Source organism: Oncorhynchus masou, chromosome 22 (assembly GCF_036934945.1).
Source record: "Oncorhynchus masou masou isolate Uvic2021 chromosome 22, UVic_Omas_1.1, whole genome shotgun sequence".
In the NCBI taxonomy this organism is placed as follows: domain Eukaryota; kingdom Metazoa; phylum Chordata; class Actinopteri; order Salmoniformes; family Salmonidae; genus Oncorhynchus; species Oncorhynchus masou.
This window is the reverse complement of record NC_088233.1, coordinates 40,674,584-40,698,092: the sequence shown is the minus strand read 5'-3', so window position 1 is coordinate 40,698,092 and position 23,509 is coordinate 40,674,584. Positions and strand designations below refer to the sequence as shown.

The 23,509-nt window shown below is 39.9% G+C and overlaps 1 protein-coding gene and 1 pseudogene across 1 annotated transcript; one reads left to right on the top strand and one right to left on the bottom strand.

Moving 5' to 3' along the window:
• Nucleotides 1-3,027: 3,027 nt before the first annotated feature.
• LOC135508835 (C-signal-like) lies at nt 3,028-4,864 on the top strand (annotated as a pseudogene).
• A 224-nt stretch (nt 4,865-5,088) lies between these two features.
• On the bottom strand, nt 5,089-9,009 carry LOC135508731 (galanin peptides-like). The gene is made up of 6 exons (XM_064928959.1): nt 8,929-9,009; nt 8,537-8,591; nt 6,728-6,799; nt 5,749-5,835; nt 5,518-5,589; nt 5,089-5,248 (listed from the first exon to the last, which is right to left on the bottom strand). The coding sequence occupies exons 1-6, from the start codon at nt 9,007-9,009 to the stop codon at nt 5,187-5,189; spliced, it is 429 nt and encodes a 142-aa protein (XP_064785031.1). The 3' UTR covers nt 5,089-5,186.
• Nucleotides 9,010-23,509: the final 14,500 nt, after the last annotated feature.

Sequence of the window (23,509 nt, the reverse complement as noted above, 5' to 3'; positions counted from 1 at the left end):
TATTTCCCTGTTTAATTGCTAGGTTTTATGGGTATTATGACTCATACTGTGGTACTCTTATGGAGTTACAGTTTACTTCTACACACTCACAGAACCATGTCCATCTGTAGAGTAGGCCTTCATTGTGGAATTGAATGTGTACTGTAGTGCCTAAAGGTAAGACATGTTGTGTAATGATGGAAAATTCCCACTGGGCACACACTGGTGTTTCCACGTCATTTCAATGAAATTACATTTAACCAACATAGAATAGACGTTGTATTGAAGTCTGTGCCCAGTGGGTTTTATATATATATATATCTCAGCTAAACAATTAGACACTCACAGTGGCGTTCTCCCCAAGCTGGTGGTCTAGGTGCTGTAGATACACAGCGAGCGGCCCGTTGGCCTAGAGACCGGAAACACAGAAATGTTATAATCAGATGCCTGGCATTTCATAGCTAAAGATGCATATCACCGAGAATCCACGCAGTAATGGTCTGGAGTTATGGTTGTTGTGAAAGGACCTTCACATATCCTTTTGTTAGAATTATTGCTTAACACAAACTAACACACCATTTGACTCTTGTAAGGTCATTGCGAACATGTTTAGAATACTGCTCTATCTTTTGACTCAGAGAGCCCTATTCAATAATAACCATTCAATCAGGTTTCCAAGGCTAGATAAAATCATATCAATTCTCTTTGCTATGCAAGACTGCATATTAAAATTGTCATGCTGACATTTAGCCTGTTTTTCACAGTCAACCCTTTTTCATTGATCACATGAATCAAAGAATGTGTCTATTCCTGCAGTGCAAAATTCACAAAATAAATGCTTTCTGGTAAAGGTTGTATATGGTCCTGCATTATAACCATTTATCTGTGTCATTGCAAGCAGGTGCAGTATGTAGGTTACATGTACATTTGTACACATCAGACAGTAAGTTGGAAATCCTCTTACAGACTGACTGATGTCCATTTGATTCTGAGGCATTAGCTCGGCCATAGTCTCCTGTTTGCGATAGGACTCTGGTCCGTGGTCATCCTTGCTGTCTGGGCAAATGCTCGCCACAGCATCATAAATTTCACCCTGGACAAAACAAAATAATATGAATATGTAACATAACACAAACTTGAATTAGAGCAATATACTGTACGACCTCAATAATTGATAGTGATGTCAAAATATCCAATAAAATAGTGTATTGGGTAAGTACATTCTACATCGCCGGATGCCCCGGTGTTTGCACCTTTTAGACCATTCTATTGGTAATTTTAAAAATCTCCACCCATTCGGGGCGCCAGGCGTTGCAATACGAACTCACCCATAGATTGAGGATTGTAATGTAATTTCTAAGGTTTGTTTTTGGTTTGAATTAGCACTTACTGACAACATATTGCTGTGGACTGGGCCCTCAGATGACCACTGGCCACCAAGTGAACTTAGATGACTGGTATTAGCTAAACTGGGGTTCATTAAATGGAACGGGCTAGACTGGGGGAGCACATAATCTCCATGAGTAGCAAATTGGTATTGAGGGAGTGAGGGCTCAGCATCATGTGGAGGTGGGTAGAATCTGTAGTTGGTACAGTGGTGGTCCATCCTGCTGGACCCAGCTTCTCTGCTGTACCCTGACCACTCTCCACCTGAACCATGGGGCATCACTCCTGGCACACTGAAGTCAGTGTGATCGCCTGAATCAATGTTGACGTCCAATGTTCTTAGGTGGCGACCATAGTTCTCAGAGGAATAGACAGCGGAGGTTTCGGATCCATTGTCCAAACTTCTTTGGTTTTGCTCTTTGAGGCAACTCATTCTGAAAACAAGGCTCCTACCTGACAGAAGTATAAATCAGTGACAGTGGTGTTAGTCTGGATAGTTAGTAAAACACTGGCCCAGAGATGCATTTTAGGCTGACTTCATGGTTAGAGTCAATGAGCATGGTTCTAACGATTAAATTTAGCCTTAAGATGCTTTTGGGAAAGCGGCCCAGATGTCTAGTCTAGTTAAATTAGCTAGAGAATCAGTCAGTTCACCATTCAATAATACATTTGACATATAGCTTTCCTTCGTCATGATTTTAGGCGTTAGCATAGCTAGAATAGATAGTTGAGCTAATTACTGTAGCTAGCTAACTTAGTACAATACTATTCATATACATATTTAAAGTTTTTTTCTCGACCTCTCTTGTTCCAATAGCTATTAGTTAGACAGTTCACAACAAATAACAATATGCTGGTGTTTCAAAGCTAATTAGTACTAGCTAGCTACCTCCACCAATAACTTTACCTGACAGTCAGCTGTGGAAGAACCTTTCCTGAGGCGAAGTGACTGGAGGGAGGGGCGGTACGAGCCACATCCATCTTTCAAAATGGATGCGTTCGATGGCTTGGCTGGTGCCAGGGGGGATGTTTAGGATTTGCACTTTGGGGCTAGTAATAATGTTATATAATTTAAATGAGTAGTGAATAGGGATTGGACTGATTTAAGAGGGAAATCATTTTTGATTGGCTTGTAATTAGTTTACTAATTCTTTGGGGTTTGGCAAAGACCTTTGTGTTTTTACACATCTAAATAGAATAGATCTTTGTTATTATTGAATATTATTTCGTTAGTGTCCTATGGCGGGTGATCAGTGTCAGTTCGAAAATGCAATGCTTAAACGCTAAATATTAATGTAAAATTGTAAATGCGTTTGTATTTCCAAATCAGTGTGCATGATTCATGCCACAATTAAATTGAACCTGCTCTAATCACCCTACCTGTGTATAAAATAATATTCTTTCAAAGTTGCTGAAAAATAAAATAAATAAAAATGACATATTTAGAAGGCAACAGGCAGGTCAAGCTGACATTTTTTTCTGTAAAAATGGCAAGAAATAAGAAGAGTTGACAGACACCAAATCAAGCGCACTTCATTGGTCCAGTCGGGTTGTTTTATAACCACACCTTCAGATTGTAACGCTACTATAGTTCTGTCTGGACAGGCCAATCATATTTCCTAATCATCAAACAAAAAAACTGATAGACATATTCTAAATAGTATGAGTCGACATTTTTGAAAATGTCATTCTGTACTAATTACTGGGGCGTGCAGAGGCCTTGGTCTACAAATGGTGAAAGACCTGACGAGAAGCATCTAGCGACCGACCACAATAAGTGACTGCGCGCAAACCACCCGCAGCACAGGTATGAGAACATCATGTTCAACTTGTTTTATGAATTCCATCTAATGGGAATACACGTGTGAGGATATGTTTTGACTGTAAACCTAGGGATGCATGATAAAAGTTGTTCTTCATCGGGATCTTCATAATATTGCCAAATCCTACAAAGGTGTTTATATTGTACGGCTTGGTGAGTAGCATAGCCAACATAATTACGTAAAAGAGAGCGCAGAGTAATGCGGATGGATTCATTATTTTGTTGGGGATATGATCCTATGTGTATCATGTGCCATGTTTGGTATTCCAGCAGATGGCGCAAGAGGCACTGTATTGGGTTTTGGCTTGAGGTTCCTCACAGGGCTTCTCTTTAAATTAAAACATTCAAGTAACTTTGATTACATGCTCAATGTTATGTTTCAAGTACTCAACATAAATAACCATTAGCTAATTAAACCTTATCCTCTTAAATAAAAACAAGCAACAACAAAAATGGTTTGTTTCTTGTTTTAAATGGTCATGCTCTCTTTGTTATCAAATGTTGGCAGCCAGTCATGTATCGACTCAGAATTTCACGAGGTGTCATCCATACTGGGAGGTGATGGGCTCAACTGCCTCATAAACAACACAGCTGATCTGAAGACAGTGACACCTGACGACTTTCGAGAGTAATACTGTTTCTACTCTTTTTGCCACCAAGGTAAATGTATTTGTTTCACCTCTAGAAGAGCATGAATGAGAAACCTCTTAATTTTGTTGGAGTACAGAGGATCTTCACATACCCACGTTTTATGACCGGTTCCCTACTTCATCTAAGAAACCTACATTGTAACTGTCCAGATCACATTGTCATGTTTTTGACTGAGTTGTTTATGTTGTTGGCTCTTGTAGGCATTTCTGCCATTGCTCCAGGCAGCTGCTGCACGGACCACTGTAATGGGGATCAATAGGGCAGCTGTGATAAACATCTCTTCCATACTGGGCTCCATTAAGGCCAATTGGGGAGCCGGAGCAGCCTTCAAAAGCTATGCTTACAGGACCTCAAAGGTGAACAGCAACAGTAATTGTCCTTTCAACAGAGCCCATATAAACATTACAGATCATCTCCGGTTGCAATATTGGCCATAGGATGTTTGGGTGTGAAGATAATTAATCTGACTGTTTGTATGTGTACACAGTCATTACATGTCCTGTCCATCTCATTTTGTTTACATATGTAGGCTGCCTTGAACATAGCGACAAGTTGTCTGGCCATTGACCTGGAATCTGAAGGGATTCTGTGTATAGCCCTTCACCCTGGCTGGGTGCGCACTGACGTAGGTGGCCCATATGTGAGTGTCTCATACTCTTGGTTGAGGTGTTTTATGATTGGGTCCTTAATATGAATACATTATAATATATTTCTGTGTATCTCAATAAATTGACTGTTATGCAGCATTTCCTGTCTATTATGGAATGGGCGGATTTGAGTGCGGAGGATCATCTTTGCTGTCTCTGACAGAAAAGCATCATGGAGGATTCTTCAACAACTCTGGAAACAAGCTACCATGGTGAAGCTCAACTTTGAAACAGTAACTTGTGTAATGTGCAGTTGTACTGCCGACAATTCACTGGGACAAAACACTGAGCAGAGATCATAGAATACAACGCACAATTGCAACATCATGCTGTTAGGTTGCTCTGCAATCTCTGATTTCTTTGTATTTAGTTGGAATGAGAGAGAAGCTGGAGACTTGACATTTTAAATGTGGGATTTAAAAAAAGAAATCTGAGTTGTTTGGGTTGTTGCACTTTCTAAGATAATCTCACTGTTTGCATAGAACAATTATATACTGTATAATCAATATATAGGAACAAAAAAGTCTTGCCATTCAAAAAGTTTTATTCAATACATTTCTTTCAAATTATAATAGGAACATGTTTACTCTGTATAGGAGATTGTTGTAAATCATGACACCAGTATAATGGGATATGCACAGACAATGTACTTTGCAGGCTTTTGAAGAGTTGAGAATAGATCAATGAATGTTGAAGTTGAACTAGGGCTGACTCATCTCTTCTGATGTGAGCAAGGAAGGCAGGGTATCCAGAGCTCCGATTTCTGCAAAGTAGATGAAAAAACATTTGAGTGAGCACAGTCAGATGGTTATATCTGATCAGGACTATGCTAGTAAGTTGTTCTGTTCCAAATAGGTTTTTAACTATATAGTGCCAGGAATCTGACTACAAATGTAAATATTAAATCAAAATATGATCATTTTACTCTGGAACATGTCAACATAACCGTTTATGATATGAATAAAACTCCTGATGGAGTACGCAGTCATATATTTTGCTGTAATTAAACATTCATAACAGACATCAACTCACCTTTAAGTTGCATGTATGATAAGAAGTCAATGACATTGTGTAATACATCCTCATCTGTTATTCTCAAGGAACCTGCAAAATTAGAGATCCTCATGAGGTGTAGAAGACGTACACTGAGTAAAGCAGACTTACTGTACTGCAGTACTCTGAACGTTGGATTTTCCCTCTCATAGGGTCTATAAACTGTAGGCTACAAGCCCCAGGTTTTACATGGCTGTTAGAGCCTCTCACCTGATTTGAAGTCATAGTCCCGGGGCATGTCTCTCTTACCAGCAAGGCCATGCTTGTCACTGAGCGTCCGGTGACCGTCGATGCCATCTGAACAACAAGACAAAATCATAGTTTGCACAGCTGACTTTCACCCATTCCCTAGATGTAATCCCCTTCATTGCACACCACGCACAAACACCACAGCCCTGCCTAAAGCCTCAAGGCACCCTTGTAATTCATGAGCGTGCGTTTTTCCTTTTATCTGTCATGAGTCTGAAAAGCAACCTGCAGGGCTTGAGTCTCGGAATTGCTTTACAACTTATATTCACCAATGGAATAAGTGAAGGATACGCACATACACATTTGAGAATGGATACAGAACCTAAAAAGGAAATAAATATTAAGGAACAGTCCAACCACATGCTAAGAAAAAATACAAATAAAAACCAAGAAAGCTAGGCTAAATTAACGTTTGGAGAGTAATTTCATTCACTGTGCATCTCAGAGAGCACATTGCTTATGTTTTTAATTTATAGCCAAAGGGGCACGGTGCAGACCAGAAAATGGTTGCAATACCAGTCCACTTTCACAACTTTAATAGAGGTTTAAGTCAAGAGGGCTAGGAAAAATGCACTGAACAATCATGTAAGTGCACTAATTATCTGAATTGTAATCCTTGAATTTTTACCTTAACCCATAGCCTCAGTCATCACACATCAATTATAATTAAATACTAAAATAACATTCGCATCATTGTCTTTGTTCTCACAGTGCCTTTCTGAGATTTAAGTTCCTGTATGACAATTTAATAATTAATAAACAGGTAGAAAAATAAACTAACAAAGGGACCATGACCGTGATAAAACACCTCTGCTTGGTCGTTTAATACATTATGAGACATGACATATGCTTAATCTGGAAACAGTAAATAAGCACACAGAGCGATGCGTCACAGAGCAATTCCTCCATTGACTCCAATGTCCTGCAGGAGCTATCTTACATTGACTTAGCAGTTCTTCTCTCCCCCTTACGCTGGGATTATCCTTTATCTGTATTAGGTGATCAATACGACCTGAAACACAGGGATGATGGCATTTTACCTGAACTTACAACACTGACCTGTGTCTATAAAGTAGTGCACACTGAGTATTGAGATGTTTAAATTAACATTGTGCAGTTAACCACTTACCATCATTGGCATTCAGCAGACAGATTGGATTAAATGTGATATTTAAATAAATCCTCAGTTAAAAGTACAAAGTTGCATATGACAGACGTACTGCATATTGCATTTGTGTTTGAAAATTAAACTAGTTTAGGACATATCCTCATTCTTTGTTGACAAGAATCCATTAACCTTTGGAATTAATAGGTTATCCTGTTTAAAGCAGATACCTTCCAAAATATTATAATATTGTGAATATAGTCAGGGATGACAACTTAAAAGTCCAATAATTACACAGAACAAGTATGTTGGAAACCATCATGCCACATCACACAGCCAGGTGAAAGGTGAAAAAGTATACAATGGGCAAACAAGTATGAGGTTAAGACTAGGAGAAAGGAGTTGACTGTTGTGATTGAGAGGCTGTACATGTATATATTGTAAATAAGTTAGAAGCAGGGTTGGGTACTTTCTAAATGTAATCCGTTACTAGTTACCTGTAGAAATTTGTCATCGGTAACTTAACTTTTGGATTACCCAAACTCAGTAACGTAATCTGATTACATTCAGTTACTTTTAGATTACATTCCCCTTAAACTGCATTAGAAGAAGACAAAAATGTATGTTACCAATTGAACAACATATATTGCAAGATAAATTAATGTTTAAGTTTACATAGCTGGCCATACATGGATGTCACATTTTACTTTATGTGTTGGTTATGTATACTTCTTCTAACCCATCGCTTTCTACTGCATCTTTACATTGATGTATATCATTTATAAATCCAAAAATGGATGTAGCAACTACAAATTGCCCCTTTAAGTATATCAAAAGTGTGTGAGTTTGAGCATGTGTCCATTAGGCCTATGGATTTTTTTTTTTATCAGCATGGATTAGATTGAGCAATAAAAGCCCTACATTTTATCCATAGGCTGGGATCCGCACTATGCAGCTGTTGCAAGAGCGCATTTTTCACTGGCTGTCCACTGGTTTCAAAAACAATGATTGATAGGCAGCTTACATTTATTGAATTCAACCATTGTTGGGTTCAAATATACTTTTAGATTTGTGAACAGCCATCCTCAACAACCACAATCCGTAAGGCGCAAATAGCTAAATAAGAGCAGCAGTGTGATTCACATCACTGCGCTAAGTAGATATCAATAATAAGTGATCTCCGTATCGCCCTAGACTACACCACTGCTGTCATCCTTACCTCCAAACATTATTCAAAATGGATAATCGTTGGATGCCGACAGCAGTCGCACCATTGGAAGAAATGTTTGGACTGTAGCCTACAAAATCCTATTCCTGCTCTTTTCCCGCGATCTATCAAACACATTTAGTGTGTCATCACAGTGACATCTGATTTGTGGTCAGACTCCCTCAGGTGGAACAAATTGAAACTTGAGCCTTTTTTCGATGCTGATTTGAATGTCATTGAGCAATCAGAAGTGTCAAATAATTTTTTCGCAAACATCCTTTGTGAATTTAAAAGTAATCATCTAGTTTTTCAAAAGTATCTGTAATTACAATATGTTTTGTTCGTAAAGGATTACAGTTACCGTTTTTGTAATCCCTTACATGTAACGTTACATTATGTAATATATTACTACCCAACCCTGGTTAGAAGACACTTACGAGGACCCAAAAGGTAGCCAGCACTGTTCAGTGTCCATCCTCGCTTCTCTTTAGCCTGCGATCACAAACACACAAACACACACACACACGCGCACACGCACACACGCTTAAATCAGATTCCTTATACACATACTCATCAGTTAACTCAACACACACCTCATTCTACAGTATTTCACTTGTTAATAAATAAAAATGTTGGGATGCCAATTGCTCAACTTAACTCGATTAATAACTCGATTCTCTCAATGCCACGTTATGGTGTTAAGTCATTAAAACGTTAATATAATTTTTATGTTGTTTGCAATAGCCTAGGCCTACTTCTAGTTAAAACAACGAGAAAATCACAGCATTTTAGACAACATTTTTCCAAATACAATACAACGTTGACCTACCGCAATCACTAATCCAATTGTTTCTGACAGAGCTGCGCAGAAAATTAGTGATATGCAAACTACTCCAATAGACTTCTGCATCTAAAGCAAGATATAAAAACATTTTAGTTGTAGAAAATCTCAACATTTTAGAAGTTGAAAGTCGCAAAACAAACATTTATAAAGTCTTAAATCTGCTTACCTTTAAAGTTTTGTTCAACGGTGGAAGAGAAAATATAATGTAAACGTCTATAAGGCTTTATTCAAAATAGGTATGCTCATAAATGAGAGAACTTCAATGTCCATGTAGTGATTCTCGTTTGGGTTAGGATGATTCTGGTAGCCTTTTATAATCCCCAAGTAACTACAAAAAAAGTGTAGGGGGATAAAGCGTAGGGGGGGTCCTACCTGTTCCTCAAATTCAGACGTCACAACCACCTACCCCCTCCTGTAGACTTAGTGGTCATGTCACGATGAAATTACATAACATCGTCATGTACTTTTTGCAACCTGAAACATTGAGTTGGACAGTAGTTCTGAAATTCGGATCAATTTTTTCATTAACAGAATCTCACGTGATATCATTTGTAGAAAAACCATTTATCGTGTATGTCTAAACTAAAAGTGCTATAAGATCAGTGAATCTAAACGATTTATTTTAGAGCCTCTCAGAGTGGTTAAAATGTCAAAATACAAAACCCTTACAGACAAGGAGAAAGTTAGAATCTTTCCATGGATTTGTGGACTGGTCCATTTCAAATATGAAAGCAAGAAATCCTGAATCAAAGGGCGATATCTTTTTTTGTGACAATAGATTGGAACTTTTCTGTAGCCTTTATCCATAGATAGTTGCCATAAAATATTAGTTTGAAGGTGTTAAAATAACACTTTTCAGAAATGGTTATAGGTTACATGTATATGAGATCAATAAGAGGGATTTAAATGAAGTTCTTTATTTAATTAACAGATCAGAAATAATGAGAGCATGACTTATATGAAAATGTTATTCGATCATTGAGATTAACTAGTCATACTGGAGGATGGTAGTCACAAGCTACACTAGATAACAGACTAGAAAAGCCACTCTCAGGGCACCATGACCTTCCATTCCAATGACAGTACAGGTCAGCAGCCACCAACAGAGAGCAAAATGGGACAAAAACTGTGTGTAACAAAGGCAGGAACCTTAGGGCTCTTTGTAAAATGGTTTGTCCGTTTTTAGATGTTCGGTCTGATTCTGCAACAGGCATGGGCAGTTCGGTAAGTTCTTCTCTCCATTTGTCATTGGTCTGTGTGGGAAATCCTCCATTGTAACAAGCATCACACCTTGGGCAATGTTCTGATCCATTATGACATGAGGAAGGAACTCCATCCAAAGAACTCAATGCTGAAGATCTATGGCTGTCTCCTTTCACATTGATGATCGGAGTATTTATCACTCCACCACACAATCCATGTGTTGATGTTTTCTGCAGGGAGAGGTTGCTGGAGAGAAAATCACGTTTTTATGAGCACTGTTCTGACTCAACACCTTGTATTATACAATCTACACTCCATCCTGTACCAACCATACAGGACAGATCTATTTGGATACAACCACTTTTCCAGCTAAAGTCCAGGCCTACCTGCTTTCGATGTTCTTTCCTTGCCTTGTCTTTAATTGCAAAGTCCTATCACAGAATGGCCTTAGCTCCTGGACTCCAGGTAGGGCTCTTGCACAGGTAGGGTTCTTGTCTGGAAGAAACAGTGCTATAACCCCATCCTTAGTAATTGCAACACATCCATATCTGCCGTCACTGTTTAACTGGACTACGCATGGTTGTGCTTTAGAGAAAAGTGCAACTTCTGATGCAGGTAATGGTCTTTGTTGCTCCGAATCAGAGGTCTCTCGCCGTAGTTCACAATGCATTCTTTTAGCAGACAATCCATTGGGCAACATTTCAACCTCTGCAAGTTGACCATTGAAGCCTGACAGTTTTCTTCTGACTTTCTACAATATTAAATATCATAGATGAAATTAAGGAACGTTCCTAACTCATATATAAAGTAAAGTATTCCCAAAATACATGATTTGCATCAATGACGTCACGTGACTGCATACATTTGCACTAACCCTTATTTTCTTTGAGACTCCATGCCCTCTGTGTCTGCAATGATCGCACATTTTTACAGTTATCTTACAAGGGCTAAATTAATTACACAAATTCTGGATTTGTGAAAGACTGCTTATTACAGATTATAGCAGTGGCTAAATGTCTATTTTCGCAATATAAACGGACAGCGTACGAGTCTTGCTTGTCGGAGACAGCTCCTGTGTGGAGCGCACTGTCGCGTAGCGCACTGGCTGTTCAACCAAAGGCGACCGATGACGTCACGCGATCATAAAGCTCGAAACATCGTTCTAGCCTAGCAACGTTAAATTGAAACGTTTACACTGGTCTCTCGGAAATTTGGATGAACTTGGAGAAAAAAACGTTGTCTCAAATCCCTAAATAAATCCATGAGGTAAGTTTATTTGTGTAGTGTGTTTAGCTTGCTAACGTATGCTAACATAGCTAACGTTAGCAAGCGTATTTTGCCCACAGAAGCCGTTGATCAGCGCAATGTGAAAGGGGCTCGATCTCGTATGTTTGTGTTTTCCTAGCTACTGTAGCTAACTAGCTACCTGCTACAGTGGTTGGCTAGTTTCTGGCTTCGTTGCCATGCAAGCTAACCATCGGTGTCGTGTAGTAGCTAGTGATCTAAAGTTAGCTAACTAACGTTACATGTAGTTTAACTAGCTAATATTAGTAATTTCTGTAATTAGCTAGCTAGCTAAATTTGTGTAGCTTGGCGGTAGTAAATATTGAGGAAGCTTCCCACTGGGCAGTGGGCACACCACTTCATTTCAACGTGGATAATTGGGTAATATTTGGTTGAGACTTTGTAGATCAATGCGATTACAACCTATATTCACCCACTCAAAAAGCTAGTTGAATTTCCAATTCCAATGTGTTATCACTATGCTTTCAACCACCTAAAAGCACAACCAAATTCCAATGGAAAAACAATGTCTGATTTTTGGTTAGTTGTTTTAACATTACCCAAATGTTTATCAATGCGCGTTTTGACACAACCAAATGTCAGCATTTTAAAGGATGTGCTTAATCTAGTGCTTGAATAGTACCATCTGTGCCACAGACTTGGCTTGCTTTAATTCCAGTTTGACTACAAATTAATCAAATCAAATTGTATTTGTCACGTACATGTGCTTAGCGGATGCTATTGCGGGTGTTGCGAAATGCTTGTGGTTCTAGCTCTAACAGTGCAGTAATATCTAACTGTAATATCTAACAATTTCACAACAATAGACGCACATCTAAAGTAAAGGAATTAAATTAAGAATATTTCAACATTTGGGCGAGCAATGTCAGAGAGGCATAGACTAAGATACAGTAGAATAGGATAGAATACAGTATATACATATGAGATGAGTAATGCAAAATTTGTAAACATTATTAAAGTGACTAGTATTCCATTATTAAAGTGGCCAGTGATTCCAAGTCTATGTATATAGGGCAGCAGCCTCTAATGTGCTAGTGATAGCTATTTAACAGTATTTAACAGTCTGGTCTTTTTGGCCTTTCTGTGACATTGGGTGCTGTAGGTGTCCTGGAGGGCAGGTAGTTTGCTCCCGGTGATGCGTTGGGCAGACTGCACCACCCTCTGGAGAGCCCTGTGGTTGCGGGCGGTGCAGTTGCTGTACCAGGCAGTGATACAGCCTGACAGGATTCCCTCAATTGTGCATCTGTAAAAGTTTGTGAGGGTTTTAGGTGCCAAGACAAATTTCTTCAACGTCCTGAGGTTGAAGAGGCGCTGTTCCACCACACTGTTTGTGTGGGTGGGCCATTTCAGTTAGTCAGTGACGTGTACGCCGAGGAACTTGGACGACCGATTATGATTTTTCAACACCGATACCGATTTATTGGAGGACCAAAAAAGCCGATACCGATTAATCGGCCGATTTAGTATTTTAAAAAAACAATATTTGTAATAATGACAATTACAACAATACTGAATGAACACTTATTTTAGGTAAGAAGTTTTAGGTTGTAGTTATTATAGGAATTATAGGACTATCTCCCTCTATACCATTTGTATTTCATTAACCTTTGACTATTGGATGTTTTTATAGGCACTTTAGTATTGCCAGTGTAACAGTATAGCTTCCGTCCCTCTCCTCACTCCTCCCTGGGCTCAAACCAGCAACACAATGACAACAGCCATCATCGAAGCAGCGTTACCCATGCAGAGCAAGGGGAACAATTAGTAGAAGGCTCTGAGCGAGTGACGTTTGAAACGCTATTAGCGCGCGCTAACTAGCTAGCCATTTCACTTTGGTTATTTCACAGCCTCATCTCGGGATTTGATAGGCTTGAAGTCATAAACAGCGCAATGCTTGACGCACAACGAAGAGCTGCTGGCAAAATGCACAAAAGTGCTGTTTAAATGAATGTTTACGCTCCTGCTTCTGCCTACCACCGCTCAGTCAGATACTTAGATACTTGTATGCTCAGTCAGATTATATGCAATGCAGGACACGCTAGATAATATCTAGTAATATCATCAACCATGTGTAGTTAACTAGTGTTTATGATTGATTGTTTTTTATAAGATAAGTTTAATGCTAGCTAGCAACTTACCTTGGCTTACTGCATTCGCGTAACAGGCAGTCTCCTTGTGGAGTGCAACGAGAGAGAGGCAGGCCGTTATTGCTTGGAACTAATTAACTGTACGGTTGCAAGATTGGATCCCCCGAGCTGACAAGGTGAAAATCTGTCATTCTGCCCCTGAACAAGGCAGTTAACCTACCGTTCCTAGGCCGTCATTGAAAATAAGAATGTGTTTTTAACTGACATGCCTAGTTAAATAAAGGTACAAATATTTGTAAAAATCGGCGCCCAAAAATACCGATTTCCGATTGTTATGAAAACTTGAAATCGGCCCTAATTAATCAGCCATTCCGATTAATCGGTCGAACTCTACTTTCCACCTTCTCCACTGTGGTCGCATCGATGTGGATGGGGGGGGGGGGGGACTCACTCTGCTGTTTCCTTGACATGTTTCCTTGATATGTTGGATTCATGTCTCAATCAAAAATCTAACTTAAATGATAGTACTAAATAAAATCAAACTTTAAATTAGACTTTAACTTGAATCCAAAATATAAATTATTAATATGTAGGCAAACTGGAATTAAAGCCAGACTAAGTCAGTGGCACAGATGGCACTATCCAAGCAAAAGATACATCTCCATCAAATGTTGATATTTGGTTGTGCTAAAACCCTCGATGGGAGACCAAAGGGTAGCTGTAGATAGATACATTTCCCAGTAGGATGTTCTGCCCAGACTGTTTTATTTTTCTTATAGTGTACAACATTGTAGATCTGACATTGTTTTTAAGGTAGAAATTCAACATATTTTACACAAGGTTTGTCTATTTTGAAATTTGGTAACCATGATGACATAATACATGGCACAATACGTTGCGAAAAATTACGTTGAAACAACGTTGAGTCTGTGTTTGTACCCAGTGGGTACTCTGAAAATATAGCTAGCTAGCTAGTTCAAAGTAATGTTACATGCTACCAATTACTTTACACTGGAAGAAGTTAAGCTGCACCAGAGAGGAAGAAGCAAAGTGAGAGTATTTACAGTACTCTGGCCAAAATCTGTTCGCATGAGATAAGCAGACCAAGTGGGGATTTACATTTTTATTATTATAATATTTTTTTCTAAATTTTTACCCTTTTTTGTACCCAATTGGTAGTTACAGTCTTGTCCCATCGCTGCAACTTGAGTACAGACTCAGGAAATGCGAAGGTCGAGAGCCATGCTCCCCGAAACACGACTCTGCTAAGCCGCACTACTTCTTGACACACCGCTCGCTAAACCTGGAAGCCAGCTACACAAATGTGTCGGAGGAAACACCGTACAACTGGCGACTGTGTCAGCGTGCATGCGCCCGGCCCGCCACAGGAGTCACTAGAGTGAGATGGGACAAGGACATCCTGGCCGGCCAAACCTTCCCCTAACCTGGACAACGCTGGGCCAATTGTGCTTCTGCTCATGGATCTCCCGGTCGCAGCCGGCTGCAACACAGCCCTGGATCAAACCCAGACCTGTAGTGACACCTCAAGCACTGCAGTGCCTTAGACTGCTGCGCCACTCGGGAGGCCAAGTGGGGATTGTTTTGTATGGAGGTCTATGAGAGAGTTTCCAATAACATGAGGCTTATTTGATCTAATAGAGGTTTCATAATGTTTATGCTGTTACAAATAATGTACTGCTATAAGTGGATGCATGTGGCTTTCTGGGCAACTTTGAGAAAAATGACTTAGTTGTGCCTGTTGTTCACACGCATATCTGCCTTTTCATTGGCTAGAATGGTCCTATCTGATCTCGCCTCTCGTCTGCCTTCCATCTTTGTGGACATGAATTTCCATTTTTGAATTTCTTGCCAATATAATAGATATTCTGATGGAATTGAGGAGTACACCACATCAGTCACTGGCTTCATCAATAATTGCATCGATCACGTCGTCCCCACGGTGACTGTACGTACATACCCCAACCAGAAGCCATGGATTACCGGCAACATCTGCACTGAGCTAAAGGCTAGAGCTGCTGCTCTCAAGGAGCAGACTACAAAGGGAAGCACAGCCGAGAGCTTCCCAGTGACACAAGCCTACCAGACGAGCTAAATAACTATTATGCTCGCTTCGAGGCAAGTAACACTAAAACATGCATGAGAGCATCAGCTGTTCCAGACGATTGTGTGATCACGCTCTCCGCAACCGATGTGAGTAAGACCTTCAAACAGGTCAACATTCAGATGGATTGCTAGGACATGCGCTGACCAACTGGCAAGTTTCTTCACTGACATTTTCAACCTATCCCTGTCTGTCTGTAATACCAACATGTTTCAAGCAGACCACCATTGTCACTGTGCCCAAGAACACTAAGGTAACCTGCTTAAATGACTACCAACCCGTACCACTCACATCTGTTGCCATGAAGTGCTTTGAAAGGCTGGCCATGGCTCACATCAACAGTATTATCCCAGAAACCCTAGACCCACTCCAATTTGCATACTACCCCAACAGATCCACAGATGATGCAATCTTGATTGCACTCCACACTGCCGTTTCCCACCTGGACAAAAGGAACACATATGTGAGTGGTATTAAATCACTACAGCTCAGCATTCAACATCATAGTGCCCTCAAAGCTCATCAATATTCAATTCAAAGTTTATTTGGCATGTGCGCCGAACTACTTACAGGCCCTAACCAACAGTGCATTTTTAAGTAAGAAATTGCTATTAGGTGAACCATAGATAAGTAAAGTAATAAAAAACAACAGTAAAAAGACATTGAAAAATAATAGTAGCGAGGCTATATACAAGCACCGGTTAGTCGGGCTAATTGAGGTAGTATGTACATGAATGTATAGTTAAAGTGATTATGCATATATGATAAACAGAGTAGCAGCAGCATACATAAGGGGTTGGTTAGGGCCTGTAAGTAAGCAAGGTTTACACATGTTGTATTCGGCGCACGTGACAAATAAACTTTGATTTGATTTAGTGGAGCAGGTTGAAAGCTTCAAGTTCCTTGGCATCCACATCAACAACAAACTAACATGGTCCAAGCACACCAAGACAGTCGTGAAGAGGGCACAACAAAATCTATTCCCCCTCAGGAGACTGAAAATATTTGGCATGGGTCCTCAGATCCTCAAAAGGTTCTACAGTTGCACCATAGAGAGCATCCTGATGGGTTGCATCACTGCCTGGTATGGCAACTGCTCGACCTCCGACTGCAAGGCACTACAGAGGGTAGTACGTACGGCCAGTACATCACCGGGGTCAAGCTTCCTGCCATCCAGGACCTCTATACCAGGTGGTGTCAGAGGAATACCCTAATTGTTGTCAAAGACTCCAGCCACCCTAGTCATAGACTGTTCCCTCTACTACCGCACGACAAGCGGTACCGGAGCGTCTAGGTTCAAGAGGCTTCTAAACAACTTTTAAACAAATCAAAATATATTTTATATTTGAGATTCTTCAAAGTAGCCACCCTTTGCCTTGATGAAAGCTGTCATCAAGGCAAAGGGTGGCTATTTTGAAGAATCTCAAATATAAGATATTCTGATTTGTTTAACATTTTTGTGGTTACCACATGATTCCATATGTGTTATTCATATTTTTTGATGTCTTCACTATTATTCTACATTGTAGATAGTAGTAAAAATAAAGAAAAACCCTTGAATGAGTAGGTGTGTCCAAACATTTGACTGGTACTGTATATATTTACTTAAACCAAGCAAATATATACAACCATTAAAAGATATCTGCCTGCTTCACCTATATTTTGTTTACCAACTGGTTGAATCAATGTTTTTTTCCACATCATTGAAATGAAATTAAGTTGAACCAACATGGAATAGACGTTGAATTGACATCTGTGCCCAGTGGGTAGCTATGTAGTTCCAGTTCTAGTTAGCTTACTAACTACACCCCTACATGGCAAACAAGTAAGTAAGTTAGCTAGCTAGCTAATTGACTAGCTAGCTAACTACTGAAAACACTAGCTACCAATATTTTAATTTAGCTTGTTGAACAACCACCAAGCTACTGCAAAATGTAGTTAAATTACTATCTTGTTGAATAAGCTTCATGTAGTTCACTACTCCCCAACACTGAGTAGTTGAACTAAATTCAAATCTAGGTAATGTTTTCATTAACCTAGTTAATTAATGTTTTGAGATGTAGGGGTGTAGCTAGCTACTGTACTACATGCTACTTTTTTTGTACAAAAATACATAAATATCAGAGAAGCGTTTAATAGACTAAATAACAAAATGATCTGTTCTTGCATTTCAGATTTACACTGTACATGTGATACTTTTCAGGAACTAGTTTGGATGTATTCAAAGTAACTTCAGTTAAGTAAGCTATATTTTTCTTGAGGGTAGCTTTAGTGTAGCTTAACTTCTTTCATTGTGATGTACCTGCTAGCTTGGAAAACTATAGGCCTATTTTCAGAGTAGCTTCCCCAACACTGCTAGCCAGACCTATTTTGTTTAACCACCAGATATCCAAAAGAAGCCTGATGTCTTTCGAACAGTTTGACCTGGCTGAGTATTTTTAACGTTAGCTAGTGTGATTTGTAACCCGTCCGAGCCCGCTGACAATGACCACCCGTTGTCACCAATGGGTGCAATAACCTTTTTCCTGTCCCTCCCTCCCAGTCTATCTGCATGCAAAAATGGCTTTCCTACACACCGAATCCCATTCAGAAATCAGCAATATGATGTCTGATAATGACACCAGCCTCATGCCCTGGATTCTTTTAAGTGACCAGAGTCAACCAGGGATCATACTCACTGTGTTTGGAGCATGTCTCTTTGGAGGTAAAGTTAGTTAACTAGCTAGACCATATACACTAGTCACTTCTTGTGCACAACCCAAAACTAAATGCAATATGTAATTGCAAACCATGTCAGTGCCGTACAATTATACACTACCCCTACAATTACCCCTGTGTTACCCGAAATCCCTCACAAACATGACAACTTTTTCCCCCTCTGGTTTCTACAGCTGTTGTCAGAACCCTCTTGCAGACTCTGAAGCTGCCATATACTGTACTATTAGCCCTTTGTGGGATGTTACTAGGAACACTTAGTTTCCAGTATCCAGAGGTATGGACATACAGTTGAACTCGGAAGTTTACATACACCTTAGCCAAATACATTTAAACTCAGTTTTTCACAATTCCTGAAATTTAATCCTAGTAAAACTTCCCTGTCTTAGGTCAGTTAGGATCACCACTTTATTTTAAGAATGTGAAATGTCAGAATAATAGCAGAGAGAATGATTTATTTGAGCTTTTATTTCTTTCCTCACATTCCCAGTGGGTCAGAAGTTTACATACATTCAATTAGTTTACATTCACATTCAATTGACTCGGGTCAAACATTTCGGGTAGCCTTCCACAAGCTTCCCACAATAAGTTGGGTGAATTTTGGCCCATTCCTCTTGACAGAGCTGGTGTAACTGAGTCAGGTTTGTAGGCCTCCTTGCTTTCACACACTTTTTCAGTTCTGCCAACAAATGTTCTATAGGATTGAGGTCAGGGCTTTGTGATGGCCACTCCAATACCTTGACTTTGTTGTCCTGAAGCCATTTTGACACAACTTTGGAAGTATGCTTGCGGTCATTGTACATTTGGAAGATCCATTTGCGAACAAGCTTTAACTTCCTGTCTGATGTCTTGAGATGTTGCTTCAATATATCCACATAATGTTCCTTGCTAATGATGCCATCTATTTTGTGAAGTGCACCAGTCCCTCCTGCAGCAAAGCACCCCCACAACATGATGCTGCTACCCCCTTGCTTCACGGTTGGGATGGTGTCTTCGGCTTGCAAGCATCCCCCCGATCTTTGTCCCCATGTGCAGTTGCAAACTGTAGTTTGGCTTTTTTATGGTGGTTTTGGAGCAGTGGCTTCTTCCTTGCTGAGCGGTCTTTCAGGTTATGTCGATATAGGACTCATTTTAATGTGGATATAGATACTTTTGTACCTGTTTCCTCCAGCATCTTCACAAGATCCTTTGCTGTTGTTCTGGGATTGATTTTCACTTTTCATACCAAAGTACTTTCATCTCTAGGAGACAGAACGTGTCTCCTTCCTGAGCGGTATGATGGCTGCGTGGTCCCATGGTGTTTATAATTGTTTGTACAGATGAACGTGGTACGGTACCTTCAGTCATTTGGAAATTGCTCCCAAGGATGAACCAGACGTGTGGAGGTCTACAATTTTTTTTCTGAGGTCTTGGCTGATTTCTTTAGATTTTCCCACGATGTCAAGCATAGAGGCACTGAGTTTGAAGGTAGGCCTTGAAATACATCCACAGGTACACCTCCAACTGACTCAAATGATGTCAATTAGCTTATCAGAAGCTTCTAAAGCCATGACATCATTTTCTGGAATTTTCCAAGCTGTTTAAAGGCACAGTCAACTTAGTGTATGTAAACTTCTGACCCACTGGAATTGTGATACAGTGAAATAATCTGTCTGTAATCAATTGTTAGAAAAATGACTTGTGTCATGCACAAAGTGGATGTCCTAACCGACTTGCCAAAATTATAGTTTGTTAACAAGAAATTTTTGGAGTGGTAGAAAAACAAGTTCTAATGACTCCAACCTAAGTGTATGTAAACTTCTGGCTTCAATTGTATCATATTTATCCAATTATTTAATATCTAAAAGTCTAAAATATACTGTTGAGAAAAGTTGTTTTTTATTTTTTATGTTCTGCTTCTATAGACTGGTTACAACCCAAAATTCTGATGTTAATCATAGGCCATATGATCAGAATTATGATACCTTTGCTGATGTGGATTTTTATTGCTGTCCAGGTCAGTTATTACACAAAGGAGATTGCACACATCAGCCCCAAACTGTTGATTCACACGTTTATGCCCGTGTTGATATTCAGTAGTGCCTTCGAAATTGAATCCCACATCTTTTGGAAATCTTTAATACAGGTAAGGTCTTCCCTGCACTGTTGTTATCATGAACAGGTTGCAATACAATTCATTTTGTGAATTGCCTTATGGTGTTTAAAAGAGCCATAAGTTAACAACACTAAAATATGTCACTAGAAATGACTAAAGAAATAACATAAACAGATGATTTAAACTTTGTGTTAAACAGGTACTACTGCTGGCAATACCTGGATTTTTGCTCAGTTCTTCTATGATTGCATTGCTAGTTGTGAAAGTGTATGCTTACAACTGGGACTGGTATGTTGGCATGATGTTTGGAGCCATTGTAAGCACCATTGACCCTTTCATATCAACGGCTTTGTTACGCAGTCTCGGTAAGAATACACATCTTTCTGCAGAAAAATGCAATTTAATGATATCAGCTGTACTGGTAGGAACTCACTATGTCCCTCTCTACAGGAACAGCCAAACCCCTCATACTTCTGATAGAGGGAGAGTCATTGTTCAGTGATGGCGCCTCTATCATTACATTTGATGCATTCAAAGACCTTGCCACTGATCTTAGTCATTTTGAAGGTACAATGTACAGTATCTGTGAAATTACAGTTGTATCTATTTTGGGGTTCAAAGAAGGAATATTCTGTAATCATGTGAATGTTTTCATCCCACAGCAACAACTTTCACCATCAAGCTGATATTGAAAGTCTTCGGGAGCCCTCTTTTAGGGTTCACCATGTCTAAAATCATTATGTTTTGGCTGTCCTACATCTTCAACGATGGATTGATTGAAATAACCATCAGCCTGGCAATGACGTACATCACATTTTACTTCGGTAAGGGAGTTTTTGTTACGTCCTTTTAGAAATGACGTAATTCTGTTTGTTCAATAGCAAGAAATGTATCTTAAATAAATATAATTTGTTTAATGAACATTTTCATGTCATTTAGCTGAATGGCTAGGCATGTCTGGGGTCATAGCTGTCCTCATTATGGGGCTTCTCTTGGACACTGTCAACTTCAGCCCAGAAATTGAAGTGTTTCTTTTACGGTGAGTCTAGATAATTAAATCCACTTTCTGTGGTGTTTTCTGAATTTAAAATAGTTTCTAAAGACAAGATTCTAATTATTCTATAGGTTCTGGGAGATGCTGACCTATTTGGCCAACACCTTAATTTTCTTCATTGTTGGTATTGTGGTAGCCAGAGCATTTCAACACGTGGGTGTCAACGATTTTTTCAACATTGTAGTGCTCTACTTTGCTATGTACATCACAAGGTAAAGAACATCACTGTTTTAATGAGTTTACATCAAGCATTTAACCAGTTTTTCTACCATGTGCTAATGTTATGTATCAGTTTGGTTTGGGACTCTTCTTTCTCTATTACAGACTTGTGACTGTTATTGCACTGTCACCCTTCCTGGTACGCACTGGCTATGGCTTCAGCTGGCGGTGGGCAGCAGTCTGTGTCTGGGGCGGGACCAAAGGGGCCTTTTGTCTAAGTCTTACACTCATGGCTTTTCAGTCAGACGATTTAGATGAAGTGCAAGTGAGAGAAAAGGTAGGGATTTTTTTGTATTTGCTACTTTCTACCCCTTTAGCAGGCTACCATGATGATAGCAGTGTCTTATGGCCCCGGTTAATGTAATTGCAATCTTGACAGTTGAATATCATCTCTGTTACAGATTTTGGTCCTGTCTTCTGGAATGGTGGTCCTAACACTTCTTATCAATGCATCTTCGATGACTTGGTTCCTTAGACTATTAGGTGAGGTATACTGTGTCAAGTAGTTTCTCTTCCTTGACAGCTTGTAGTCCTCTCAAATCTGGTTCGGCCAAAAAAAACATCCAAAAACACCATTCATTTTCCTCGTAGGCTTTGTCCAACGAACCATGTTTGCGAGGCCAACTAAACTGCACTTAGGAGCACCTAGGCAGCAAGAGGTTGTCTCTCTGACAATGCATCTTGTGTTCCCAGGCCTGTATTATGTGTCTGTGCTTAGGCCTATATAATGTCTTTTGTGTTCTCAGGCCTGTAGGATGTGTCTGTGCCCAGGCCTATATAATGCATCTTGTGTTCCCAGGCCTGTATGATGTGTCTGTGCCCATGCCTATATAATGTATCTTGTGTTCCCAGGCCTGTATGATGTGTCTGTGCCCATGCCTATATAATGTATCTTGTGTTCTCAGGCCTGTATGATGTGTCTGTGCCCATGCCTATAAAATGTATCTTGTGTTCTCAGGCCTGTATGATGTGTCTGTGCCCAGGCCTATAAAATGTATCTTGTGTTCCCAGGCCTGTATGATGTGTCTGTGCCCAGGCCTATATAATGTATCTTGTGTTCCCAGGCCTGTATGATGTGTCTGTGCCCAGGCCTATATAATGTATCTTGTGTTCCCAGGCCTGTATGATGTGTCTGTGCCCAGGCGCATGGCCATGTATAGTGCGGTGCAGCGGGTGCGAGAGAGCTCGCAGAACACTTTCAGTATGTTGAAGATTGACAGGTTTTTAGCAGATGCTAACTGGGAAATGGCAGAGCAGAGAGTCCTCATAGAGGACCCCTATAAAACACCCAATGAAAAGGTATTGTGTGTCTCTTTCTGTTTTCTTTAACACGAAGAAGTTACCGATTTGAAACAAGACGACATGCATATCATTTGTAGTCATTTGGCATTGTGTTACAGTGTAAACACCCAAATCAGTATATTTATATTTAACTCCTACTTTGACATATGAGTGAAAATATGTCTTCGCCTGTGCCCTTTCTTCCAGGTTAGCATTGAAGAGTTCTCTCCCACAGCCAGGATGACTAAGTGCCCAGACTGTGACAGGGACATTCCCTATGCACCATCACCACAGGAGCTGGAGGACATGATGGAGGAGGCTCGCATGCGCATCCTGAAGGCTCAGAAGGTATGGTTCACCCCACTGGATCCTACTGACCACAATGTTCATCATAGTCACCCTGACCTTGCGTACAGAGATGGGGCCTAATCGCTCGTTCAGCCTGTTCAATGTACAACGCATGGAAGCAATGCTCACCTAAAAAG